Below are 26,649 nucleotides of genomic sequence, written 5' to 3' on the forward strand. Positions count from 1 at the left end.
TTAACTATATAAAACATACGGACTTGGAGAAAAAAAAATTTATTTCCTTCCAATGAATGTAACTTGGAGAAATTAAATTTTAATTAAATTTAAATACAGCGTACTTCCGGTTTCTTTTCACCAAGAAATTGACTTTCAATATTGTCTCTCACTTTTTCTTTCAGTTCTTTTTTTTCGGTATTAAAAAGTCTATTCCAATAAAGATGAGAAATTTTAAAGTGAGAAAAAAATCAAACATATTGTGGATTTTAATTCAATTGTTTTTTATGTAACAAAAATCTCAATTAACACACAATACAATAACAATAATTGTTTAGTACTCGCAGATGAAATTATATTATTGACAAATGAAAAATAAAAGTCTCTTAATTTTTTAATACATTTATCGTTGAATTAATATTCAATAATTCGTTTGAAAAAGCCCATTTATAATATTTATCAACCTTATAGTTCACGGTGAAATCTGATTGAATTTCAAATCAAAATTTTATTCTATTTTTGAAGCGAGAAAGGTCGAAACTTTAACTTTCTAGAGACATTCTATTTGTCACTTTTACAATATTTATTTTGAAAATTTCAAAATCATAAACTAAAAGTGATAAAAATTTAACAAAAAAAAAATTGTTTTTTTATTTTTCTTTTTAAAAAATGTTCTTTTTCTTTTTTCTATTTAAAAATTTATTTTAAATTATTGTTTCAAATATCTTTTTTTTTCTCAAATATTTAATGAAAATATATATATCATCAAAAAATTTGGCAAATTTTTTACGATAATTGACGATAAATGTGAAAAAAAAAAAATTTGGAAACTTTTTTAAATTGAAAAACTATAAATTTATTATAATAAATTTGTTAACTACTTTCTTTTTAGTAGAAGAAAAAAATTTATAAAAAATATATATTAATATCTATATACATACCAAATATTGTGGTTAATAATTTAGCTGATGTGAAACAAAGGTAAAGTCCATAGAGTGCTCCTAAATGAAGAAAAGTGAAAATAATGACATTTCTCCAGACGATTCTAATTTTATATTTTTCCGGTTTTACAAATGCATCCTTAACCATTGAAGAACGAATGTCATCGAGCATTTCACCTTCGAGCAACACTTCTGTTGGGGTACTTGTTACATCTGGAGGCATTTTTGATCTAGTTCTGTAAAATATTAAAAAAAATCTTCTTTAAAAAATAATTCAAAAAACTAATAATTATTTATTATTAAAATAACAAAAATAAATAATAATAATAATAATAATACAAATAATAATAATAATAATAATATTAAATCTTATTTAAATAAATTAATTAATGAACGTTTTTCCTGAATTTTTAATTTAAATATCTTTTGTAATAAAAATTAATTTCCACAAATGTAACAAATCAAAAGAAAATATTTTTTAATTCAAAAAATAAACCAAAAGAAATCTAAAAAATGATTTTTTCCCTTTAGTTACAATTTAATTAAAAAAAATTTTAAATTATACAATTAATTAAATTGTCGAATTATAGAAAAAATTGCAAAAAAAAGAAATAATAATTGAAAATTTATTTATTATTTTTACTCCATTTATTTGTAATAAGTAAATAAATAATAATATATAATTGTATAAAAATTCGAAAAAGTCTATACATTTATATTTTACAAAAATAAATTAAATAAAATTATCCAAAAATGTAAAGTAATATTTTACAAAAAATTTATATAAAATTATACCAAAAAAAATTAAAAGTTTACAAAAATGTAAATTAAAATTTAAAAAAAAAAAGAAAAGAAATGTTAACATAACAATTTTTCCTTTACGTAAGAACGTAAAAAATTCCTCGAATTATATATAGAAATTGTTTTTAGATTGTAAAATAGCAACTATCAATGTTAAACAATAATAACAATCAACCTTCATTTAAAAAAAAACAATTCTTTTTTTTTTTATCAACAATATCGAACTTGGACTTTTAAACAAGAGTGTGTTGCTATTAATATTAATCAAAAGAGAAAAGGGGGAATTGAGTAGGAGGTGATTTGCGATAAATGAAAGAGGGCAATTTATAAAATAAAACAAGTAATGTTCCAGCTATGAGTTAAAAAAAAATTATGAAAGTAAAATATATCGAAATTGTAGAATATATATATATATATATATATATATCTATATAAGCAACAGGAGGAAAAGTTCTTGAGTCGGTTTATTTCTCTTTGCCAAAATGTACTTCTAGGTCAAACGAAATGACTCTATAAAGAATTTTTTTTCCAATACAATACAATTTTGTGTAAAACATTACAAAAAGTTGAAAAAAAATTTGAATATCTCAATTTTTTTTAGAAATTCTAATTTTTACGGAACGCATGATTATGTTTTAAAAATAATTAGTTAGAATTATCATTTTATCGAATTTTATTTGTCATAATATTATTATTCAGCCGAATTTTTATTTTTTTGAATTAGTATTTTGTAGAATTTTCATCAAAATGATTTTTTATATTATAGAATTTTTATATAACCGAAAATTCACTTCACAGAATTTTTATTTATTCGAATTTTTATTTGTCAGAATTTTTATTTCCTCAAATTTTCATTTAACATAATATGCATTTTAAACAATTTTTATTGGGTCGAATTTCTCATTGCATAGAATTTGCATTTGTTTGAATTATTATTTGACACTACAGAATTTTTACTTAACCGATTAATCATTTAACAAAATTTCTAATTGATAGAATTTTCATTTGTCCAAAATTGCAAATGGTCGAATAAACAATCGACAGAAAGATTTTGGCGCGATTTTAAAATCAACCAATCAAAAATTATCCATAAAATTGTGATTGGTTGATTTTAAAAATCGCGTCAAAATCGATTGTTTTTTCGTCCATTTTGCAATTTCGGACAAATGAAAATTCTATCAATTAAAAATTCTGTTAAATAATTTTTTGGTTAAGTAAAAATTTTTGTAGTATGAAAAATCGGTTATATGGAAATTATATCAAATAATAATTCGAACAATTGAAAATTCATCTGAAAGAATAAAATGAAAATTCTACATTCAGAAAAAAGATATGTTTGAACCAAATGTACCATTTTTTTTATATTTACCCAATTTTTTTGGTTAGTTCAAACAAAATTTGTTTAATTCAAATAAAAATTTATTTGATCTAAATAACTATTTGGTTTATTTTAATAAATTTTTTGCACAAAGAAAAAATTTGATTGAGCCAAATAAACGTTTGGTTTATGCAACCAAATGTTTGGTTAACTGTATATCAATGCATTTATTTTGTTGATTTAACCAAAATTTGGTTGCTTCGAAAACGAATTTTTTTCTGAGTATATGTAATGAAATTCTACCCAATAAAAATTGTTTAAAATGCCTATTATGTTAAATGAAAATTTGAGCGAATAAAAATTCTGACAAATAAAAATTCGAACAAATAAAAATTCTGTAAAGTAAATTTTCGATTATGACAAATATAAAATTTCATAAAATGAAAATTCTAACTAATGATTTTTAGAATATAATCATGCGTCCCATTTTTATATATTCGCAAGAAATACCCGTGGCTTATATTAAAACAAAAATATGCTTTATCAGAGGTGTGTTGTAAAAATGGACATAAATTATTAATCATAAAAATTGTTTATGAAAATTTGTTAATGGAATTTAAAGAAAAGAAATTAATTTTCAAAGGAAAAACGAACAAAAGAGTCTTTATAAAAAATGATTTATAAAGAATAACTGAGTAAAGCGCATTTAATAAAATATTTAAAATATTTAAAATATTTCAAATATTTAAAATATTAAAAACAATGAAATTGATAAAAGAAACATTTTTTTTTACTACTACAAGTTCTGTTTTTTTTAACTTTGATAATAATGTTTATAGCAAAAATAACAACAGAAAACAGGAAAATAGTAGAAAAAATTAAATGTAAATAAATAAAAAAAAAATATATCTGTGATACAGTTAATTTAGTCAAAACAAATATTTTCCAACAATAGAAGAAAAAACAAATATTATCCAATAATGGAACAATACAAAAGTACACACATCGAATTAAATAAAAAAAAAAAAAAAATTTTTTAAAAATTAAGAAATACAATTAAATAGTAAAAGCCGTTAAAAAATAATACAAAAATTCAGAAAATTTATTAAAAACGACAAAGTAAGTAAAACATTTAAGAACAATGAAATATAAAAAAGTGCAAAAAAGAAAAACATTTAACAATACTTGAAAATAGTTATTATATCGAAATTACTAAGTATATTGTTTGTATGTTTTTTTTTATCAAAAGTCAGTAGAATTATCATTGACAATTTGATGTGATAATACATATATATATATATATATCTTATTTAATAAAAAAAACATTGAGATAACATTGATTATATATATATATATATACACGCAGCACACATAGTCCACGTGACGAACCTGGTTAAAAATAATAATAAAAGTTGCCTCCAACCCGATGGTAAGAACATAAAATCGCGCACATCCATAATTATAATATGTGGAGAAAGATAGAAAGAGAAAAAATTAGATAGAGAGAGAGAAAGACAGTAAGTGTGTGTGTATGTATGTATGTAAAAAAAAATGGTTTTCTCTCAGTTGGGATAAAATATCGACTGCTAACCGAGAAACAGACTTTGAGAGCTTGTCGAAGCGCAGACTCCGCATAATATAGAATATAACCGAAAACCCTCCAAACCCCTCTTTGGTTCATCGCAAATAATGTGCGCATATTCTATATATTCTTTTCAACCCTTTAACAATTTTCAGCTCAATTTCCTATATATATATATATATATACGATATGACCTTAAATTACAATGTGAACCGCAAATTTTGTGAAATTAATTTTTATTTATATTTTATATAGAAAAATTATTATTTTAAATATTTATTTTTTATTAATTTAAATAATAGTTTAATAACAACAAAATAATAATAATTTATTCTTATAATGTATTATTATTATTATTATTATTATTATTATTATTATTAATTTTATTATTATTACAATTATTATTATTATTATTGTTATTATTATGTGTATAAATTATCAATAAATATTGTTAATTGATTAACCTTTAATAAATGAATATTAATTTTGTTCCGTTGTAGTTTTTAAATATAATTTAGTATTATAATTCTTATGTCAGCGTAGGTTAGCGATTAGCGTATAGGTCTACAGAGCATTAGGTTCAGAGTTCGATCCCCGAGAGCGTCATATTTAATTTACATTTTTTTAATTTACATTTACATTTAATTTACAGTTAACATTTAAAATGAATACAATATTTTTATAAGAAAATGAAAAATTACTCATATGTATTAGTTGCACTGAACAAAAAACAAAATTATTTGATTCAAATAATCGGTTACTTAACTATTATAAATTAAATATTTATTTGTATTAAATATAGTTATAGAGTCAATTAAACAGCATTTCTTTCAAATACATAATATAAAAAATTATTGGTTGAAATATATACAGATTATACAATAAAATAAAAATTATACAAACTATTTAAATAAAAATTATTTAATTTAAGTAAATATTTATTTTAGAATAATCAAGTAATCGATTATTTGGATCAAATAAATTATTTATTTGATAATAGTTAAGTAATCGATTATTATTTTAATGAAATAAAATTGTTTTCTTTTTTAGTGTATAAAAACACAATTAAGAAATTAAAAAATAAATTTTGTATATATTTATGTAAAAGTTTTTTTTTTTTTTTTTTAAATCACTGAACTGCACTAAACTGTGTGATGTGACCTCAGATTCGTAATCAGCGACCACAAAAACCCCCGAGTACTCATTTTGGTGTACTTAGCTCTAATTACTAAAATTTTGTCCACCATTTTGAATTTTGAAAAACTGACCTCGAATTCGTAATCAGCAAACACAAAAACCCCCGAGTACTCATTTTGGAGTACTTAGCTCTAATTATTAAAATTTTGTCCGCCATATTGGATCCGACATTTTGAATTTTCAAAAACTGTCCTCGGATTCGTAATCAGCGACCCTGAAAACCCCCGAAAAAAAATTTCCCTTTTTTTGATTGTTTGACTTTGAAAAAATTAGCGAAAGTTAGACGAATGTCTAAAAATCCATTAAAATTTGCTTGAAATTTGAACTTTGATCGAATGTAACTCTGACAATTTTGAATGGATTTTATTGGTTGACCAATGGTTTGAAAGGTAATTTAATTATCTTTCAAATGGTGATTTATTTTTTACATTTGGATTAACTGCTTTCTCTACCGGTGACTTTAATTAGTGACGTCACACCTCGAAAATGCATAATTTGCTGTTACAAAAAAATTGCACGAGGGAAAAAAATTTAAAATATGATTTTCTTACTCAAAAAACACATATTAATCGAAAAAAAAATGTTTTGTTCGAGTGACAAAAAAAAAACTTGAAATTTGTAAACCTGTGTTATTATATTATAATAACTATTATTTATTTTTATTTTAAGAAAAAAAAAATTAAATTATTTTTTTTTTTAAATATAACAAAATTATTCTAAATTTAATAAAAAATAAAAATTATTTAATTTAAAAATTTAATTAAAAAATATTTCACTGTATTAATTAATTACATAGTTTCATCACTATCTCCACGTGCGTGAGACGCAGATTAATAATGTTAAATGATGCGCTTAAGGTCGACCTTCCGTTGTAGATCACTTGAACGAATCATATACAAAGGTTACACAGATCAATTAATTGTTTTACAAGATTTTTAGTCCATAAATTGACAATTTTCTGACACATGAGTTATTATTATTATTTATTATTATTAATTTTAATATTATTATTATACTGAAAAAAATTTTGTTTGAAGTCTTTTTTTAAATTCATAGTTTATTTATTTATAGTTTTATAGTTTCATTTATGTTACAGTTAGACATGATCTTCGCAGTGTATATTGACAATTAATTTTGAATATACATAATGATATTCTATAATTTTTTTTTCTGCATATAATTTTGTCAAAAATCATTAAGATAAGAATCAACGTTCATGAACGGTTCATGTAATAAATGAAATAAATTAAAGTGTAGAAATATGTATAATATATTTTTAAAAAACTTGCAGAAAATTAACCTATATATATATATATATATATATATATATATAGGATTCAAGAGAGGATAACTATTAAAAATGTTTTTAACTGAAAAAAGCTAAACTCCACCGGTAAATATACTGTAATAATAATAATTTAAACATATCTTAGTATCGCTGAGTTCGAAAGAAAGTCTCACTGATGAGAGAAATTATATCTTTAAAAACATACCAACAAATTTTTTTAACTCAAATATACTTTGACTCACTATTTCCTACATATACAATACAGAAATAATAATTTCTGTATTTGTGTATGTAGGAAATAGTGAGTCAAAGTATATTATACATTATTAGAATAATTATATATTATACCCAATTATACATATTTACTATAAATAATTATCGCAAATAGAAAGAATTTTACAATTTTTTTATGCTCTAATGGTATATGGGCATATCTCTATAGAACCATTAAACTTTTAGGTATTAGAGAACTTAATTTTTCCTTTCAAGGCACATTCTTGAAATGAATTTTGTTGTCATCTGTATTGATCAAATAATAGAAAAAACATTGCGTAACTCATTTTTACACATTTGTTAAGCTGCATTAAGTACACTAAAAAAATAATTTATTTGATTCAAATAATCAGTTACTTGACTATCATAAAATAAATATTTTACTTGAACCAAACAATTTTTATTTAAATTAAATAAACTGTATTTGAACCAATAATTTCTGTATTAGAAACAAATACTGTTTAATTATTGACTCAAATAATAATTATTTATATACAAATAAATATTTATTTGATTTTAAGTAACCGTTTATTTGAATCAAATAAATTTTTTTTTAAATTCAAAAGGGTGGATCAAATATGTCGGACAGTTTTTTAAAATTCTTCGATTTTCATAAAATTTTGTATATCTAACGGTTATTGGAGTTTTGCGAATTTTAATTTAGTTTAAAATTTTTTTTTTAAATTTATTTCAAATTCGTAATTTGAGTCGATTTTTGACTTTTAATTTACAAAGTTATATTTAAATTTTCTCAAACTTAATGAAATTCATCAGCCCGTATTAGCGTCGCCATTGAAAATATTTGAAAAACATCTGCATTCAAAATTACATAAGAATATCCAAATTTTTTGAACCGTAAAACACTTAAATCCGTTAAGCCAAATTTTGTTACGAGAAAATATTTTAATAGTGAATTAATATAAATGACATAAGCAAAAATAGTGTTCACTGTACTTAAATATACTCGTTGGTTGGATTAGATAAAATTCGTCTAACAAAAAAGAGATAATAGCTTTAGATTGCTTATATTATATTTGTGTTTCCACTTTTCATAGACTTTGGAGTAAAAATTATACTGACAAAAATTTTAATTAAGTCATACCAAAAGTAATTTTCAAAATAAAAAATCGAAACATATTTTCGTATTTTTAAATAAAAATAATAAAAAATCATTAAAAAAAAAAAAACTTTGAAAAATATGTGATTAAAATTAATGGTTCAATATTTATAGAATTTCCCTTATATAGGTCATTCTACGTGAAGCGGACAACCCCAATCTTTGTTTGTTTTTTCATATTACTTTTAAATATTAAAATTTTATCAAAAACCCATTAAATCAATGAAAATGGTGGATTTTATAGTAAATTTAATGTTATTTGACATTATCGTATTAATTTTGAAGATTACATTAATTTTAACTTTCAAAATTGAAAAACAAATTTTAAATCAATGTTTCACTCTCTAAATTTGAATTAGTAAAAAAGTTTACTAATTTGAATTAGTGACTCACTTTTTGCTTCTCAATTAGTAAAATTTTACTAATTATTAGTAACTTTTACTAACAATTAGTAAGTAAAAATTAACTAATTGTAAAGCAAAAAGTGAGTCACTAATTTAAATTAGTAAACATTTTTACTAATTCAGAGACTCCGACCATTTTTAAAACATTTAAAAATATCGTAAAACATAGTTTAAATTGTGTAGATTCTGTACACAATTTGTAGAATGGCATCTTTAATAGTTAAATACTTTAAAAATGATCAAAGTCTACGAAAAATTGATTTAAAACTTGCTTTTCAATTTTTTAATGTTTTAAAATTAATCTGATCTTCAAAAATTAATACAATGATGTCAAATGACATTAATTTTACTATAAAATCCACATCTATTTTCATTCATTTAACTGATTTAACGAGTTTTTAATAAAATTGTATAATATTTAAAATTAATATGAAAAAAATAAAGATCAGTGTTGTCCGCGCGTAAAATGCCCCATATACGAATTTTATCCAATTTTTTAGCCCAAAATAAGTATAAATCAAAATAAAAATTAATTATTTTTAAAGAAAATATTATGAATCGATATTATATACATACGGAAAATAACTTTCACAGAGAAAATAGACATATAATATAGAAATTGTGTTTCATAAGCGTTGTTATTATAAAGTAAATTCAATTCTTTTTTACTATTATATGATAACGCAGTAAGAAAATATGCAAGAAAAACCTGGTAAAAGTTTATAACTATAACGGGATATAATAATATATATATATAGGGTACATAAAGGTTATGTTACAGGAATTCATCAGTAAAAGTCATCAGTGTAAAGATTTATGTTTATTTTTATGTTAGCAGGGAAAAAAAGATAGACAGAGAAAGAGATCCCCTCTTTTGCATATAGCGGTTCATGATGTATTTATTTAAAGTTATTAAAAATAATAATTTGAAAAGTGTCTTTTCTCTCTGTGCCCACAGTACACTGTAAAAAGAAAGTCTTATTTTAATGCCGAAAAGAGGTCTTATTTTAAGAGGCAACATTTTTAAGGCAGCTTTGCTGAATTTACGCAATATACAATTTCCATTATAACTACTAGCGCTAATTTTAAGACTCATCTTAAGAAGGGTGGCTGGTCAACATAACCTCAAAAACCTGTCAAAATTAAAAAATTGTTTTTAACGCAAACAAAAATATAATAAATATTAATTTCAAACAATTTTAGAAGATTTAGATTTACTACTTTCGAAAAAAATTATTTTTTTCCAAAATATTTTGTAAATAATTATTTTTTTAACATTTAGTTTTTTTTTCTTTTAAATCAGACAAAATTGCTAATTTTTAACCAATTTTTATATATAAAAGCTCATTTTACTCAGTGAAACATTCTTTACAATTGTTTCCCTTTTTTATATTGTAATAAGTATGTTCTTAAAAAGTTATTGATAAGGAAAATTTTAATTGTTTATAACTTTTTAAGAACATACTTATTACAATAAAAAAAGGGTAACAATTGTAGAGAATGTTTCACTGAGTAAAATGAGCTTTTGTTTATAAAAATTGGTTAAAAATTAGCAATTTTTGTCTGATTTAAAAGAAAAAAAAACTAAATGTTAAAAAAATAATTATTGACAAAATATTTTGGAAAAAAATAATTTCTTTCGAAAGAAGTAAATCTAAATCTTCTAAAATTGTTTGAAATTAATATTTATTATATTTTTGTTTGCATTAAAAACAATTTTTTAATTTTGACAGCTCACTGTTTTCTTGTGTGTATCAAATTGATACAAGAATTAAGATCCACTCATCCAACGTTTTCAATCAATTTAAGGTATCAAATTGATCCAAATATTTGGATCATTTTCAAGAAATGATCCAGAATATGGGATCATTTTTTGATACCTGAATTGGTATCAAAGTATAACTGTCATGGCTGGCATGCTCTTATTGACAAGTTTATTAATTTATTTATTCACTGCACTGAATATTAAGATATTAAAAATACTTTTATTATGAATTTTAAGAAAGAAAGAAGCGAAAACTTATAAATTGCGAGCAATTAAATAAGAAAAAATTTATTTCGAAATAAAATGAAATACACTAATCTTTATTCATGTTTATCACATAAGATTTAAGTTAAGTTCACAATCACAACACTTGAAAATTTTTAATTATTTTTATGGTTCAAATAATTATCAATAATTTATTTATTATAAATGAACAAAATTTAAGCAATGCACGCTTGATAAATATTTCTAATGCGTTGTCAATTAATGCAATTAATAATTTCCTATTACACAATATCATAATCGACATATATGACATTTGTAAACAAACAGGGTTGGGAAACAAGAGCCCAAAATATGTTCGTCCAAAGCAGAGTTGGGTAGGATTCTGTTTCACGTTTAAGGTTAACGCACATGTAATTTTGAAATAGGGAAAAACTGAATAATTCTTTTTTAATAGTTTTGTTAAAAATAATTTGAACTGTAAAAATAATGAAAAAAATTCAAATGTTGCGATCTTTGTTCAGGCAATTGAAAATTCTATTCATTAGAAATTCTGTTAAGAGTGTCGAACGTTGTCTTGATCAAAAACATGAAAAACTATAGTCTGTTAAAAGTAAGAATAATTTTTTTTTTTTGCAAAGAAAAACAATTTCCTTAATAAACCCGAATGAGTTTTGAAATAAATAAATAAATTTGTTTATTCTATTTTCAGAAACTGCATGCGATCAAAAATAACAGAAATCAGCATTTTTGAAAAATTCGAGTTTTATGACTAAACACCCTTCACTTTTCGTTTAAAAAAATACAATTGTATAGTCAGATATTACTTATTTAAAAAAAAAATTATCTATTGTAAAAGTTTTATATAAGCCAAAACTCATATATAATTTCAAATCGACTTTTCAATCCAACAAGAGATAATTTTCTAATAATTTATCACTGAATATTTTTTTAGAAAACTAATCATATGCAACTGTCAGTTGTATTGGTAAAAAAAATATTAAAAAATCCATGTGATTATGAGAAGCACGTAACCTTGACATTAACATCAATTATTTTATTCATATCTCATGCTCAGGCATCGTTTAGATTACTTATAATATATTTATACATATATATATGTACATCTATTCAAGTAGTCATCTGAAGTCACCGACCCGTTTCTATATTGTAACAGCCGGCATGTAGTTTCGGTTCCGCTATCGTTAAACGATACAATTTACATGTATTTGGCGCATTGGTGAGATTCTGTTATGCAAGTCTCTATACACAGCCGACTTTGTCAGTATAAATATATACTAAAAATATTTCTATATGCGTTGTTTAAAAAAAAATATGAAATATAAAAACATTTCTTAAAAAATTTTTTTTCATTTCACAAAAGATTAATAATATATAATGAAGATTTTATTATTATTATTTTATGATTATAATGTGAGATTTTCATTAAAAAAAATTTTTTTTACTAGGAAATTTTTTTCGAAATCTTTATGAAAAATAAAAAATTACGTATTTTTTTATTTCTTTATTTGATAAAAATTATGGAAGTTATGATTTTTTAAAATTTAACTTTATCAGAAGCCGAATACTTTTAAAATGCGATTTTTTCTGTCTTACTAAATGATAATTAATAATATTGTATAAGAAATTTGTTCGATTTTTTCAATATTTTAAATAAATGTAGTAAAAAATAACGTAACTACAACGGAAGCATCTAAAAATTTGACATTAAGCCTAAAAAAATGTTTTCGATGCAGTTACATTATATTTTTTACTACATTTATTTAACCATTTGAGGATGAAATTATTTCTTAAAAAATCTCGATTTTTGCTTTTTAAACAAGTTTTTCAGCGAAACTAATTAAAGTTTTTTGTCTCAAAACCAAAGTTTAGAATTGAACTAAATGAAAAACATTGGTCTAATAATTAGTTTTAAAAATCAAGGAACTTATGCTTAATAATAATAATAATAATAATATTCCCTAATACTTATTTATTGAAATACAGTTTTAAGAAAAAACAATTTAGTAATTATCTTATTTATAAATTTTAGTATTTATATATTTTCTTTTATTAACACGTTATCTTACTATTTCTTATCATTTGCTTTATTTGTTGTTGCAAACAAAAGTTAATTTTTTTTTATGTAAACCTACTGTTTTTTTTATTTATTACAATATTAAAAAAATAAATATGCAAAACTACTCTTAAAATTTATATTAACTTAAAAATCACTACTTAAAAATTTTAAAGAATTGGGACGCATGATTATATTATGTTCTCAAAATCATTATAGTTAGAATTTTCATTTTATCGAATTTTATTTGTCATAATATTATTATTGAGCCGAATTTTTATTTTTTCAAATTAGTATTTTGCAGAATTTTCATCAAAACAATTTTCTATATTACAGAATTTTTATATAACCGAAAATTCACTTCACAGAAATTTTATTTGTTCGAATTATAAATAAATAAATTTTATTGCATAGAATTTTCTTTCAGATGAATTTTCATTTGTTCGAATTATTATTTGATATAATTTCCATATAACCGATTTTTCATACTATATAGAATTTTTACTTAAAGGCCTAAGCACAATAGAAACGTAACCGAAATCGTAATTGCAATCGCAAACGGAAGAATTAGTAAGAGAAGAACAACAATATATGACTATCCTTCTCTAACCCATTCCTCCGTTTACAATTGCAATTGTGATTACGGTTACGTTTCTATTCTGTTCAGGCCTTAACCGAAAAATCATTTAACAGAATTTCAAATTGATAGAATTTTCATTTGTCCGAAATTGCAAATGGCCGAATAAACAATCGACAAATAGAGGCGCGATTTTTAAAATCAACCAATCAAAAATTATCCATAAAATTGTGATTGGTTTTAAAAATCGCGCCAAAATCTTTCTGTCGATTGTTTGTTCAGCCATTTGCAATTTCGGACAAATCAAAGTTCTATCAATTAGAAATTCTGTTAAATGAGTTTTAAGTTAACTAAAAATTTTCATTCAATAATGAAAAATGAAAATTAAATAATTCAATTTTTAAACTATATAATTAAAATAGCTGTTTTAACCAATTTAGTTCCAAATGTCCGTTTTTTTAGTTCAAATTCGAGATTTCCGTTCTACAAGTTGGTAGAAAAAAAAATCTTTTTTTCCATCAATTGGTTTCTTTGCAATCGGAATGGATATTAAAAGTACCAAATTTCATTGGAAATGATTTTACAATGTTTTTTTAACAATGTTATAAACAATTTTTATAAACAATTTGCAAATTATGAAGCAAAATTATAAAATTTCTTTATAAATTGCTCTTTTGTAATCGAATCATTTTAAAAGTAGTAAAATTTACTATACTCCATTTAGTAGTAATAATAATTTAAGCCCTTTCAAGTATATAGTATAATTTTAAGTAGTTTTACGTATATAATAAAATTTACTACTTAAAACTTAAATTTTCTTAAATTCAATCAAATTAACTTCAAAAGACAATTTTAACTTTATAAATATTTTCAGTTCTTCTAATAACTAATTCAATGATAGCCAATACAACTAAGCATATTTAAAAATAGAATTTTCTAAAATATAAAAAACACGTGTGTATAAATTTAAAACCTATAAAATTAATATATTCTTCACGAAATTTAACATAAATTAAATTGAAACGATAATTTTTCTATTTTTTTCAACTTTTTTTTGATTTACATTAAAATTTTTATTACAGCAATTTTTCCAAACCATTTATATGAACAAATTTGAACATGATTTTTATCAATAATTTAATATGATAAAATATGCCTAGAAATTGTTTGCAAAAAAAAATTTTTTAATGGACTTATCAGTATTTGAAAAAATCTTAATATTAATTACAATAAAATATTAGATTATTCATAAATATTTGAAGTACACAATTCTAATTTATTACTTAAATCAAATAAAACGTTATTTATGAAGAACAAAATTTTTATTTAAAACAAATAAATAGGTAGGGTCAGTTGGGGTAAATGGGGACAAAATCGCTATATTTTTCACAAATTACGATATTTTCTTCATTTAAAAGGTAATATTTGCGGGTTTAATTTTTTTTAAGTTGTTATTTACATTCCCAGGATTAATTTTATGCAGCAGAAAAAAATTAAGATAAGCTTTAAACGCATGAAACTGACTGTCCCCATTTACCCCAAAATTTAGAAAATTTCATAAAATTTAGGGTAAATGCGGGGATAGCATAGTTTCTAAGGAAGTTTTAAGAAAACAGTTTCCTTAAGTATATTACTGTATTAAGGGATGAAAAAACTTGAAAAAAAATTTGTAGTAGATAGGGTAAATGCACTAATTGCGGCGAGATTCGAGTCAAAACACCTTTGAAATAGAAAATTCGACATTTCTATTGTATAAACTCAATTTAAGACTTATTAAACTTAAAGCTTATGTTATTAAGATATTAAAAAAAAATTTTAACTCTATAAAAATCGATTATTTAAACAAATATGAGAAATTAAAACTAATACCGTAATTTTCTATTGCGGCGAGTTTGTATCAGTTTCGGTGTATCAATTGCGGTGACCAAAATTACGTGTATTTTGAAGATACTTTGCCCGCCGAAATTGAAGCCAATGGAAATCTTAAAAATGTTTCAATTGCGGCGCGGAAAAAAATTTGATCTCAAATAATTAAATTAATAATTGTTTAAATGTGCATCTTTATAAGTATTTGTATCAAAAAAAGATTGAAATAATTTTTTTTAATCATTTGGCAACAGTTATATTAAATATAATAGTAACAATAGTTATTTTTTATGAACGCGCCGTAATTGGTGCACTCGCCGTAATTAGTACACTTACCCTATATAATAGTTGAACCAATTGAAATTTTTTTATTTTTTTTTAATTTCAGTATTTTGTCTCGCATTTGAAAAAAAAACAGACTTAAAAATCATACCAAATTTTTTTCTTATTCCTTATGACTCCCATAACAGAAATTCACTTGAATTTTTGATTTTTGTCAATTTGGTTAATAATGACAAGCTGTCCCCATTTACCCCAAAAATTTGAAAACTCAGGGTAAATGGGGACAGCCTGTCATTATTAATCAAATTGACAAAAATCAAAAATTCAAGTTAATTTCTGCTATGGGAGTCATAAGGAATAAGAAAAAAATTTGGTATGATTTTTAAGTCTGTTTTCATTGAAATGCGAGACAAAATACTGAAACAGTTTGATTTTGATTTTCAAGTTTTTATGCATTGAGCGATAACTTTTTTTATCTTGCAGCCAATTGTCAAGATAAAAACTTGGCAACACTCAAAACCTCTTGCAGGTGATCTGAAGTTAAAATATTGACGTTGAACTTCATTTTAAAACTGTAAATTAAGCTCCAAAACCTCTTGTCCCCATTTATCCCCTGTCCCTATTTACCCCAACTGACCCTATAGTTTTTTTAAGCTCTTACATCCAAAGAAATGTTTTATTTGAACCAAATATAATATATTTGAGTTAAATAAACGTATATTTGTCTCATAGCCTAATAAATATTTATTTGATTTAAATAAACTTTTATTTGATTTAAATAAAAACTTTTATTTACGCCAAATAAATAGGCTAGTATAGGCTGTGAGACAAATATACGTTTATTTAACTCAAATATAGTATATTTGGTTCAACTAAAACATTTCTCTGGATGTAAGAGCTTAAAAAAACTGTACAAATATTTATTTCAATATTATAGATTTCGTTCAAATATAAAAAATTTCTCTAGAGAAGTTTATATAACAACGATAATAGAAAAGTTTGGAAAAATATTTATTACTTTTTTCTTTTTAATTTTAAACCTCAATTAATAAGATTATAACTTTTCTCATTAAAATAAGTTCTAAAACGATTGGACATGCCTATATATATATATATATATATATATATATATACATTGTTAAAACTAATTATCACTAACATATTATCACATTTATTCATTATCTCCCTTCTCATGTTATATTATTTAATGTCCTCTAATTGCTTTTTGCAACTAAAATAATAAAAAAAAAAATGATTTAAAATCTCGTTATGAAAAATGTAAACTTTAAATTATTTTATATGACGCTAAAATAATCTCGAAAAAATTTTTTAAAACATATATTTTTTTTCTTTGCAACTCAATTTAAATTCCAAGGTAAATAAAAAAATTAAAAAAAAAAAAAAATAGCGAAAAATTTTTTAAAAATAGATCACAATGACTTTGGATATAATCAAGGATAAAATATAATAAATTCATTGATTGAAATAATAATCACTGAGTTTTCTGACAACATAACCTCAAAAAAAGAAAAAAAAAAAAAAATTTTTCAATATTATTTTTAGTGACAAATATAAAAAAAAATATTTAAGTAGATAATGGAATAACAAATTATTATTGTTACTTTATTATTATATAAATAATATAGAGGAAAAAGTGTCCTAAGTTAATTTGAGAAATAAAAAGAAAAAAAATAAAAACAGCACGATATTCTATCATCTATTTTGCCTAGATGACGTGTCACTCTCTAGCATGTGTGTGTTATATATATATATGTTCTATTCACGTAAACGGCACCTCTGAACCACGTGCTACGCCTGAATTAAAAAAAGGGGAAGATGGGAGAGGAAGAAAGAGAATAAAGAAGAGAAGGATGAAGTATCCTGTATTGACAACGTGGTACCATCGAGTTCCACAAACCAGCGCCAACCCTGAGCTCAGCTGAGATCTCTCGACCAATCAAAAACGATCACGCGACTTGCACCATCGTATAACTGAACTGAACCCACCAAAAATTCAACGAAAAAAAAAACACCACGCTTCCTTACCGGTTTCCTATAAAATTATACAATATGTATTCTATAATTTCAAATTTCCTTATTTTCTCCCATACTTAAATAAAAAAAAAAACCACAAATAAAAATGAACAAAAAGGAAAATAAAATTTTTCCAACGGTTAAATTTTTTTTTCTATAGAAAGCAAGCAGGTCACATTTTCCTTATTTACTATATATAAGTATATAATCTCAAAGTCACGGTTAAATATTTAATCGCACGAATGTCACTCGAGATTGTGTACTCTTTTAACTTCTAATTTCATTATTTTTTTATCTACCAAAAAATAAAAGGAAAGTATTGAGAAAAAGGAATTGTTATAAGTTTTACTATTTTTATATAGAAAGCAGGTCATATTTTCCTTATTTACTATCAAAGTCATGGTTAAATATTTAATCGCGTGAATGTCATTCGAGATTGTTTAATTAATTACTCTTGAGATTATTATATATTCCAAGTTCTTAATATTTTCCTCTATTTTCCTAAATTGTCCTCTTCATTTTTTTTTCTGATCTATATTAATATAAAAAAAAAAATGTTAATATCTAAAAATTGGATTTTGAATTTCTATTTTAAATTCAAAAATTTATAAAACACGTGCTACGCGATGATTAAGATTCGTTACATCAGATTATGGATATATGAATATATTTTGCATTGTAAAAAGAGTTTCCATTTCTCAGATGAATAATCGTTCACCTTTTGACTTGTGGTATATCATGTACTTGCTTATGACGATTTATAAATAATTAATAAATTATAAAGTACATGAAGAAAGTGTAAAGTAGCAACTTTACTTATATCAATAATAATTAACATTATTAATATATAAATGGACATTAATTATTTTAATTATATATTCTACATTTTTACATCTAATGAAAAATTTATTACCAATATTATTATTATCATTAATATTATTTTTTTTTAAATTAAGTTTTTTGGACTTTCATAAAAATATTAATTAAATGTTTAGGCCAAATTTTCCAAAAAAAAAATTTTATTTTTTTTTTTTAAATTTCTTTAGACAAAAAATATTATATATTATTATTATTATTACCATATAAATAATAGTAGTGATTTGTAATTAATTAGTAGAAATAATAATTAATATTAATAAAAATAAACAAAATAAAAAAATTATATTTAATTGTATATTTTTTTATTTTATTTTCTATTACTCGGATTACTGTAACTCATTATTATTGAAACAATAGTCGGCTCAATATAATAACAATGAATTGATAAAGTGCAATGTTATTGCTCTTTGTATTGAATAAATGTAATCATATATATATAGATTAATGAGAAAAGTTCTAAATTATTAAATGAAGAAAATTTAAATTTAATTTAACTTTCCATCTGTAAACATCTGGAACATAATTTTTTAGAATATAATAAATATTTAAAAATTGTAAATTAAATATTAATTACTTTTTTCCGTATTATTAAATTAAATAAAAATATATTTTTAAATTTAATAATCAAAATTATTTATTTTTATTATATTTAAAAAAATTTTTTTTTATTATTTTTAAAAATATTAATTTAATTTGCAAATTTTTATATAACCAGTGAATTATATTTTTCATTGAATTTTATAGTTATATATATTTTTTTTAATTAGACTGTTTTTTTAAATATATATGAACTATTTACTAAATGGCAAGAAATGAGGAAAAATAAAGAAAATTTTAATGTACAACGCATTAATATAATAGTTTTTGATAATAATATGTTAATATATTTTTAAAATAAGAAAATATTTCATTTAAAAAAATGGCATTATCTGATAAGCATAATATTTTAGAAATATATCCTTATAAATTGTTTTTAACATTAAAACAATTTGTTAAATTTTTTTTCTTTTTTTATTTTAACTTGAAAATTTCGTAACATTAAAACAAATTTAAGCATTCAAAATTATATTATGTAATTAATATTATTATGCATGAAACGACCGCATGCGCCCAAATAATGTGATTACCCAATTATTATTATTATTATTCTAATTATTTTCACGTGTTTAAAATATAATTAACGAATATCGTTATAAAGATTAAAAACTAATAAATTATTGTGATAAATATGTAAAATTTAATTTTTAAATGTCGAAATTTTACACTATAATTAAAAACATTTTTCTTAACATATTAAAAACAATTACAACTGTTCAGAGCAATAAAATTAGATAAAAAAAAACCATCTAAACGTGCAACGTCTATTGTTGGAAATTAATGTTGATTTTCCTCGAAAAATAGAGGGGAAAAAGTTACCTAGTCGCATTCCAGAATCAAATTGTCTAGAAGAATGGTGAAACTAGCCAGGTAACTTGTTTTCACCAAAACTTGTTCATTAATTCTTTTTTTTAAACTTCATTAAAAATTTTCACGTTCGTTAAGAAAAAACTATTTTCTATTTTAAAAAAAAATCCACATTAAATTCAATAAGATTTAAAAAGAAAAAAAAAACACACATTACTCTCAATATATACGGTTAAATTTAGAGCTATTAAAATTTAAACATACCTGTTTCAATTGACTGATGAAATTTTCTTTCTGAAGATGGTGGAATTACAAATTTTGTTTTAATGTGAGAAAATGACAAAAAAAAAAAAAAATTTTGACTTACAATAAACGTTTCAATGAGAAAAATGTTAATAACTTAAAAAAAAATCACAAACAATTGATAAATTTAATTGTAATAGTTATAATTTAATATATCTAAAAGAGAATATAATGACGCTTGAAGAGACGTTGACTAGAGATGTACACGTTGAAGGTTGAAAACTATATACTATAAGCCAAAGAACGAGAATTTAACTGAACGGTCTGACTGAAACTGACAAATGCCGGTTGCTGAGCACGCGGTAAATATCACGTAAGCTATATTTCCAAAGTATGCGTATGTCAATGCGCCGGCGCTAAATGCTGACGAGTCGATAACCTGTTTTTTTCATTATTTTCATAAAGCCCGCATAATAATAGCCAATGAAATGCATGAGAATAAACGCATGCGTTTTGTATGAACAGTGTTTAGAATGTAGCTTCATTCAAAATGTACAGTCATCGAGAGAATGAAAAATAGAGGGGAAAACAAGTATAAATTTCAGAATTGTGAATAGCGCTGCTGTCTTAAAGAAATGAGAACTATAACGTAGAAAAAAAAATTATATTTTTCTTTGTTTATTTTAACATTTACAAAAACAAATTTTTTTTGTTTTAATAATTATTAATTCTTTAACGTCCGAGTAGAATATATTTGAATAGGTTTCATAATAAAAACGATAACATTCAGAGAAATATGGGTTTTAATAATATTTTCTTCAACGTTTCGAAATCACACTGATGATATTTCCTCTTCAGGAAGTCTCAACAATACAAAAAATTATAAAATTAAAATAAAAACAAAAATACAAAATGTAGCTAGCTAATTAAATAAAATAAATACAATATATATATATATATATATATATATATACAAAATAAATAAAATGAAAAACAATATACATATGTAATAATAAATAAAATAGTATCAATATAATAAATAAAAATAAATTAGATATAAACATGAAAATAAGAAAAATAAATAAAATAAACATAAAAACAATTTACCAAATAAAACGATGAAACTAAAATTAGCAATCAGTCATTCTCACAATCGACAATAAAATAATATAAAAAGATGAATATCCAAAAAACACCCATACAATGGAGAAATAATATCTCGAGTCAGAATTAAATTTTAATTAATGATCAAAAACATTTAAAATAAATAAATAAAACAAAAATAAATTAATTAATAATAAGGTAAAATAAAAAAATTAATAATAAAACAAAAAACGAACCACAGAAATAATTTTTTTATTATGAAACCCATTCAAAATTTGTTGTTGCTATACTGTTTCCTCAGTAAATGTCATTATTTTTAAATGATTTATTTCCTATTAAAATATAAGAAATTTATTGAATCGATTTTGACAAATTATAAATACACTGTAAAAAAAGGTTTCAATTTTAATATTTAAATAGTAGAATTACAAGATTCTGTAACAAATTTCGTTACTAAATTATGTGATTTTACCTCGGATTTTACTGCACTCAATTTGACTATATTAATGATTTTGAGGTTAGAAATACAAGATTTTTGGTTAATTTACATTTTGAAAATGTGAATATCATGAATTTTGTAAAATTACTAAATGAAAACGTAAAAAAGCAATTTTTTCATTGTAAAATCACACATTGATAGAAAAATACATCGACAATATAAATATTCTTTAAATTTAAAAATTTGTTTACTTTTTCATTTTTTTTTGCCTGATTTCGTTTATTAAACAACTATTTTAATAATCTGTTATAATTAAATTAATGTCGTATATGCGAGGAAAAAAACCTACACTGTGTGGGACATTTTTACACAATATAGTAAAGGCCTGAGCAGAATAGAAACGTAACCGGAATCGTAATAACAAACGCAACCGGAAGAATGAGTTAGAGAAGGATAGATAGATTGTTTCTCCTTTTTTAACTTATTCTTCCGGTTGCGTTTACGATTACGATTCTTGTTACGTTTCTATTCTGCTCAGGCCTTAACTGTACATTGAGGTTATGTGAATTCACTAGCGCCTGTAAAATTTTTTAATTACAGAAAAAAAAAAAAAAAAAAAAAATAATTCTGTAACGGAATTTGTTACAGAATCTTGTAATTCTACTATTTAAATAGTAAAATTAAAACCTTTTTTTACAGTGTATATTCGATTTTTAGAGGTTATGTTAAGTTAAATTTTAATTAAAATTGACTATACAGGGTGATTTTTATGATCCGGAGTCCCTGACATTTTTTTTAATTCTACTTTTTTTTTGTTTAAAAAACGAAAAAAATGAAATTAAAAAAATTTTTAGGGGGTCCGGAACATAAAAATCACCCTGTATAATGTATTTGACAAAAGAATGTTTTTTTATTCACTAATTCATTACGTATCAATAAAAATTATAACTAATTCATAGCGAAAATTCAGTCACTATAATTCTAATTAATTAAAACATTTACTAATTCAGATTTAGAGAGATAAGAACGCATATATACAATAATTTAAAAAGAATAAATAAAAAAATAATTTTATGCCCTTTCAACTTTAAAGACCATAAACGTAATAATTTTATCTTTTGTTTTGCTTCAATCGCAGATTTTTATTATCGATAATATATTTGCGTCAAATAAAAAAATCAAAATTTTTTTTTTTTGTACAAATATGACGTATTTGCTGGAATGTAAAATTCTTTATTCATTTGTAATGAAAGTAAATTTTTTTTTTTATTATTTCGTAAAATAAACTTTTCAACAATGATGTCATTTAGGTATATATATATTTTTTAAATTGTATTCAATGTTCTTATTGTTTTTTAATGAACAAAAGCTTTGCAATTTTGTATGAGAAAGTTCAACTTATTACAACAGTTTTATGCAATTTTTTTATGTAAATTTATAATGAATTCCCAAGACGAAATTAACACTTTAAGCTCAAAAGTGATTCATGTCATTTATATGAATTATCATTTTGTATATATGACTTTTAAATTTGTATTTAACTTTTTCTGTATACAAAACCGATTATTAAATTGAGTTCGCAATAGAAATTTTTTTTTGTGGACTCAATCTTAGATTTCCCATTAAAAAAAAAAGAATTGGCATTAAGCGAATAGAATTGGTGGTAACTTAAGCTGAATTCGGTTTGGCGAAAAAACCGAATTGGAACGTTAAGGGGCCATCCATAAATTACGTTGCGCTTAAGGGAAAGAGGAGGGGGTCAAGAATTTGCAACATGCAACAGAAAAAATGGCGCTAATGTATGCAAAAAGTGCAACAAGGGGGAGGGGGGGGGTGTCGAAAATGGTGAAAAATAGTGCAACGTAATTTATGAATAGAAAAAATCGATTGAAAACGATTGAAAACAATAGGAAAGAAATTTCTATTGTCCCCAATCGTTTTTCTTAATCGTGTTCTTACAATTGAAGACGATTGACTTTCTTATTATATTCAATCGTTTTCAATCGTGTTCTATAGATTGTATTCCATGCACTATTGCTTGGTGGGAGTTTTTGAAAATTTTAAAAAATGCAACTAATTAAACAGTCTAGAAATATATAATTATTTCAAAGATTATTTTCCGAACTAAAAAATTAAAATATTTATCAATGTATTTGTCACCACAGAAGAAAATCATATATTTTATCAAAAATTAATTAAAAGTTATTTTTTAATTTATCTTTGAATGAAACTGCACAAGACGAAATGTTTCTCGTTTATAATTTATCGAAAAAATGTTTAAAAAATAATTTTTGACAGATACATCAAGTATTGTTTTAAATTGAATTACTGAAATTTTTTTTTAATTTCAGTCAATATTGAATTTTTTTAAATAATCGAATATTGGAAGATCTACAATAATTATAAGATTCATTAGAAATAATTAAATTTCTGGTGATTTTAAATTGAAAATTTTGAAAATATTTTAATGAATGAAAAACTTTATACAAATGTAACGGCTTTAACATCCGTTTCTAGCACAAAATAAGTTTGTAAAGAATTTTAATTTAAAATTTTTAGAAAAAATTTATATTTCGAAGAGTTGCAATCAAAGTTTTTAATAAAAAATATTTTTTTTTTAAATTTATGATAAAATTTGCAAAAAGTATTAGTTAAAATTTTTTATAAATAAAATAATTATAGAATTTAATAGAAGTAATTCAATTTTGGAAGAATTGAAAGGTTTTGACTTATTATTTTTAAATAATTGAAATTTTGTAAAATTTAATTGAAAACAATTGAACTTTTTAAAGAATTTGATTACAATTTTTGAAAATATTTAATTGAAAAATTATGGTTTTTTGTTGTTGGAAGGAGTTTAGGTGAACTTCGAACAAAATTTATACTGAATAATTTTTTTGCTAAATTTTTTTGAAAAGCTGCTGGACACATAAAGTTTAGAAAAAACTAAAAATTTTGTTCTAAAAAAAAGATTAAAAACTGAAATTATTTTAAAATACAAGAAATAGAATTTTTTCTTATATTTATTCTTATATGTACCTAATTATTTATTTAATTAATTTCTGTTTATATGTATTTTTTTACGTACCCATTTATTTATTTTTATTTTTTTGAGGTTATGTATTAACAACTCAAAGATTGTCATATTTAATTTGTTCATGTATAGGATAAGTAAACATATTGACATTATCCATATCACTAGAAATTTTACTTTAGATTTTAAATATTTTACACATACGCACGAACAGAACAAACTATATATTACAAAAGACTTATAAGAAAAACATCTTTCCTATTTGATTCAACACTTTTCTTATTCTTATAATTAACTATTTGCGCATGTGCGTATATCGTTCTCCCGATAGCACCCGATTAAAAACAATTGAAAAAGTTTAACTTATTTTACACGATTGAAAACAATTCGAATCAATTGAAAAAATATATACTCCAATTGAAAACAATTCAAAACGATTAAAAAATTTTTGTACCCTATCGTTCTGAATCGTGTTTAATTGATTTTTTCTAGAAGGGTGGCCCCTTACGGTAAATTATTTTTTTCTTACCATGAATTCTTTTCTTTTGAACATTTGAATTGACGTTTGTTTATTCGAGTTTACATTATAAATGAATAGAATAAATGTTTTGAAGTCTAAAAACGACGATTTGGAATAAGAAATATATAATTTTTTAAAAAGAAATAGACGTGAAATGTGACAGATTTACCGACAATTTTATCAAGTCTGTAGTGTTCATCTGATAAATTTACCGTATGAGTACGTATGAGTACATGGTAAAATATTGTCGGTAAATCTGTCACATTTCTCTTTTATTTCTTTTTAAAAAATTATATATTTCTTATTCCAAATCGTCGTTTTTACACTTCGAAACATTTATTCTATTCATTTATAATGCAAACTCAAATAAACAAACGTCAATTCAAATGTTCAAGAGAAAAGAATTCACGGTAAGTAAAAAATAATTCACCGTAACGTTCCAATTCGGTTTTTTCGCCAAACCGAATTCAGCTTAAGTTACAACCAATTCTTTTCGCTTACTCACAATTTTTTTTTTTACTGGGTTCAGAAAAAATTTTTTCATTGCGTTCTAAATGTTAAAAAAAAATTTGAAAAAACATTTTTTTTTATCAAATAAAGAAAATTTAAGATATATGATTTTTTTTTTGTCAAAGCTAAAGGCTAATTTATAATTTTAAATTTTCCATAGATAATATAAGTAACATGTGAAAATTAATTTGATACAAACTATCAAGTTTATAATTTGATCAAAAAAATGAAATAAAATAAAAATGCTCTTACATACGTATATGTGATGAGATTGACCTATGTCAATTTTCTAACACGCATTCACACGATAATGGAGTTAGATAAACGTTAATCTTAGACTAACGTAATCGCAATATAGTATATAAATTTTTTCTTTTCTTTTTTTTCGTAACATCGACATTTTATTAGTAAAAGATTTATACTCATTGATACTAAGTAAAGAAAATGAATAAAAAATATATATAATAAAGACAATTTACTTTTATAAAAATTTAGTTAAAATAAAACTAAATACTCATTATAGAGAGTAAAAAAGATAAAACATGTAATTGAATTTTTTTGTATTTTCATTTATTTTCAAGGAATTATTTTTGATATTTATTAATTTTAATATTAAATTATTTATAAGGCTGGGCTCTGGAAAGGGAAAAGAGCCAAAAATTTAGTAAAAATAATTCAACCCTTTTTAAAAAAATCGTCCTTCACAATTTTAATACAATTGTTACGATTTTGTGAATGTGAATGAAAAAATGTATTATTTGCGAATATTGTTAACTAATCATTCAGTCTCAAA

General features: G+C 22.6%; 1 protein-coding gene across 2 annotated transcripts in view; it reads right to left on the reverse strand.

The window, feature by feature from the left end:
• The window catches only part of LOC127288288 (acyl-CoA Delta-9 desaturase-like), a 30,015-nt gene extending 9,418 nt beyond the window's left edge, over positions 1-20,597 (reverse strand). Inside the window, exons 1-2 of one of the 2 annotated variants that reach the window (XM_051315658.1) lie at positions 20,271-20,597; positions 921-1,156 (exon numbers count right to left, since the gene is read on the reverse strand). In XM_051315658.1, the coding sequence (XP_051171615.1) occupies positions 921-1,143 (223 nt within the window). In that variant the 5' untranslated portion in view covers positions 1,144-1,156; positions 20,271-20,597. Of the gene's footprint in view, positions 1-920; positions 1,157-4,428; positions 4,512-20,270 lie in introns of those variants that run through there. The other variant, XM_051315657.1, reaches the window with a different exon arrangement.
• Positions 20,598-26,649: the final 6,052 nt, after the last annotated feature.

Source organism: Leptopilina boulardi, unplaced genomic scaffold (assembly GCF_019393585.1).
Source record: "Leptopilina boulardi isolate dan_hultmark-lab unplaced genomic scaffold, ZJU_Lbou_2.1 LbouV2_384, whole genome shotgun sequence".
Lineage (NCBI taxonomy): Eukaryota > Metazoa > Arthropoda > Insecta > Hymenoptera > Figitidae > Leptopilina > Leptopilina boulardi.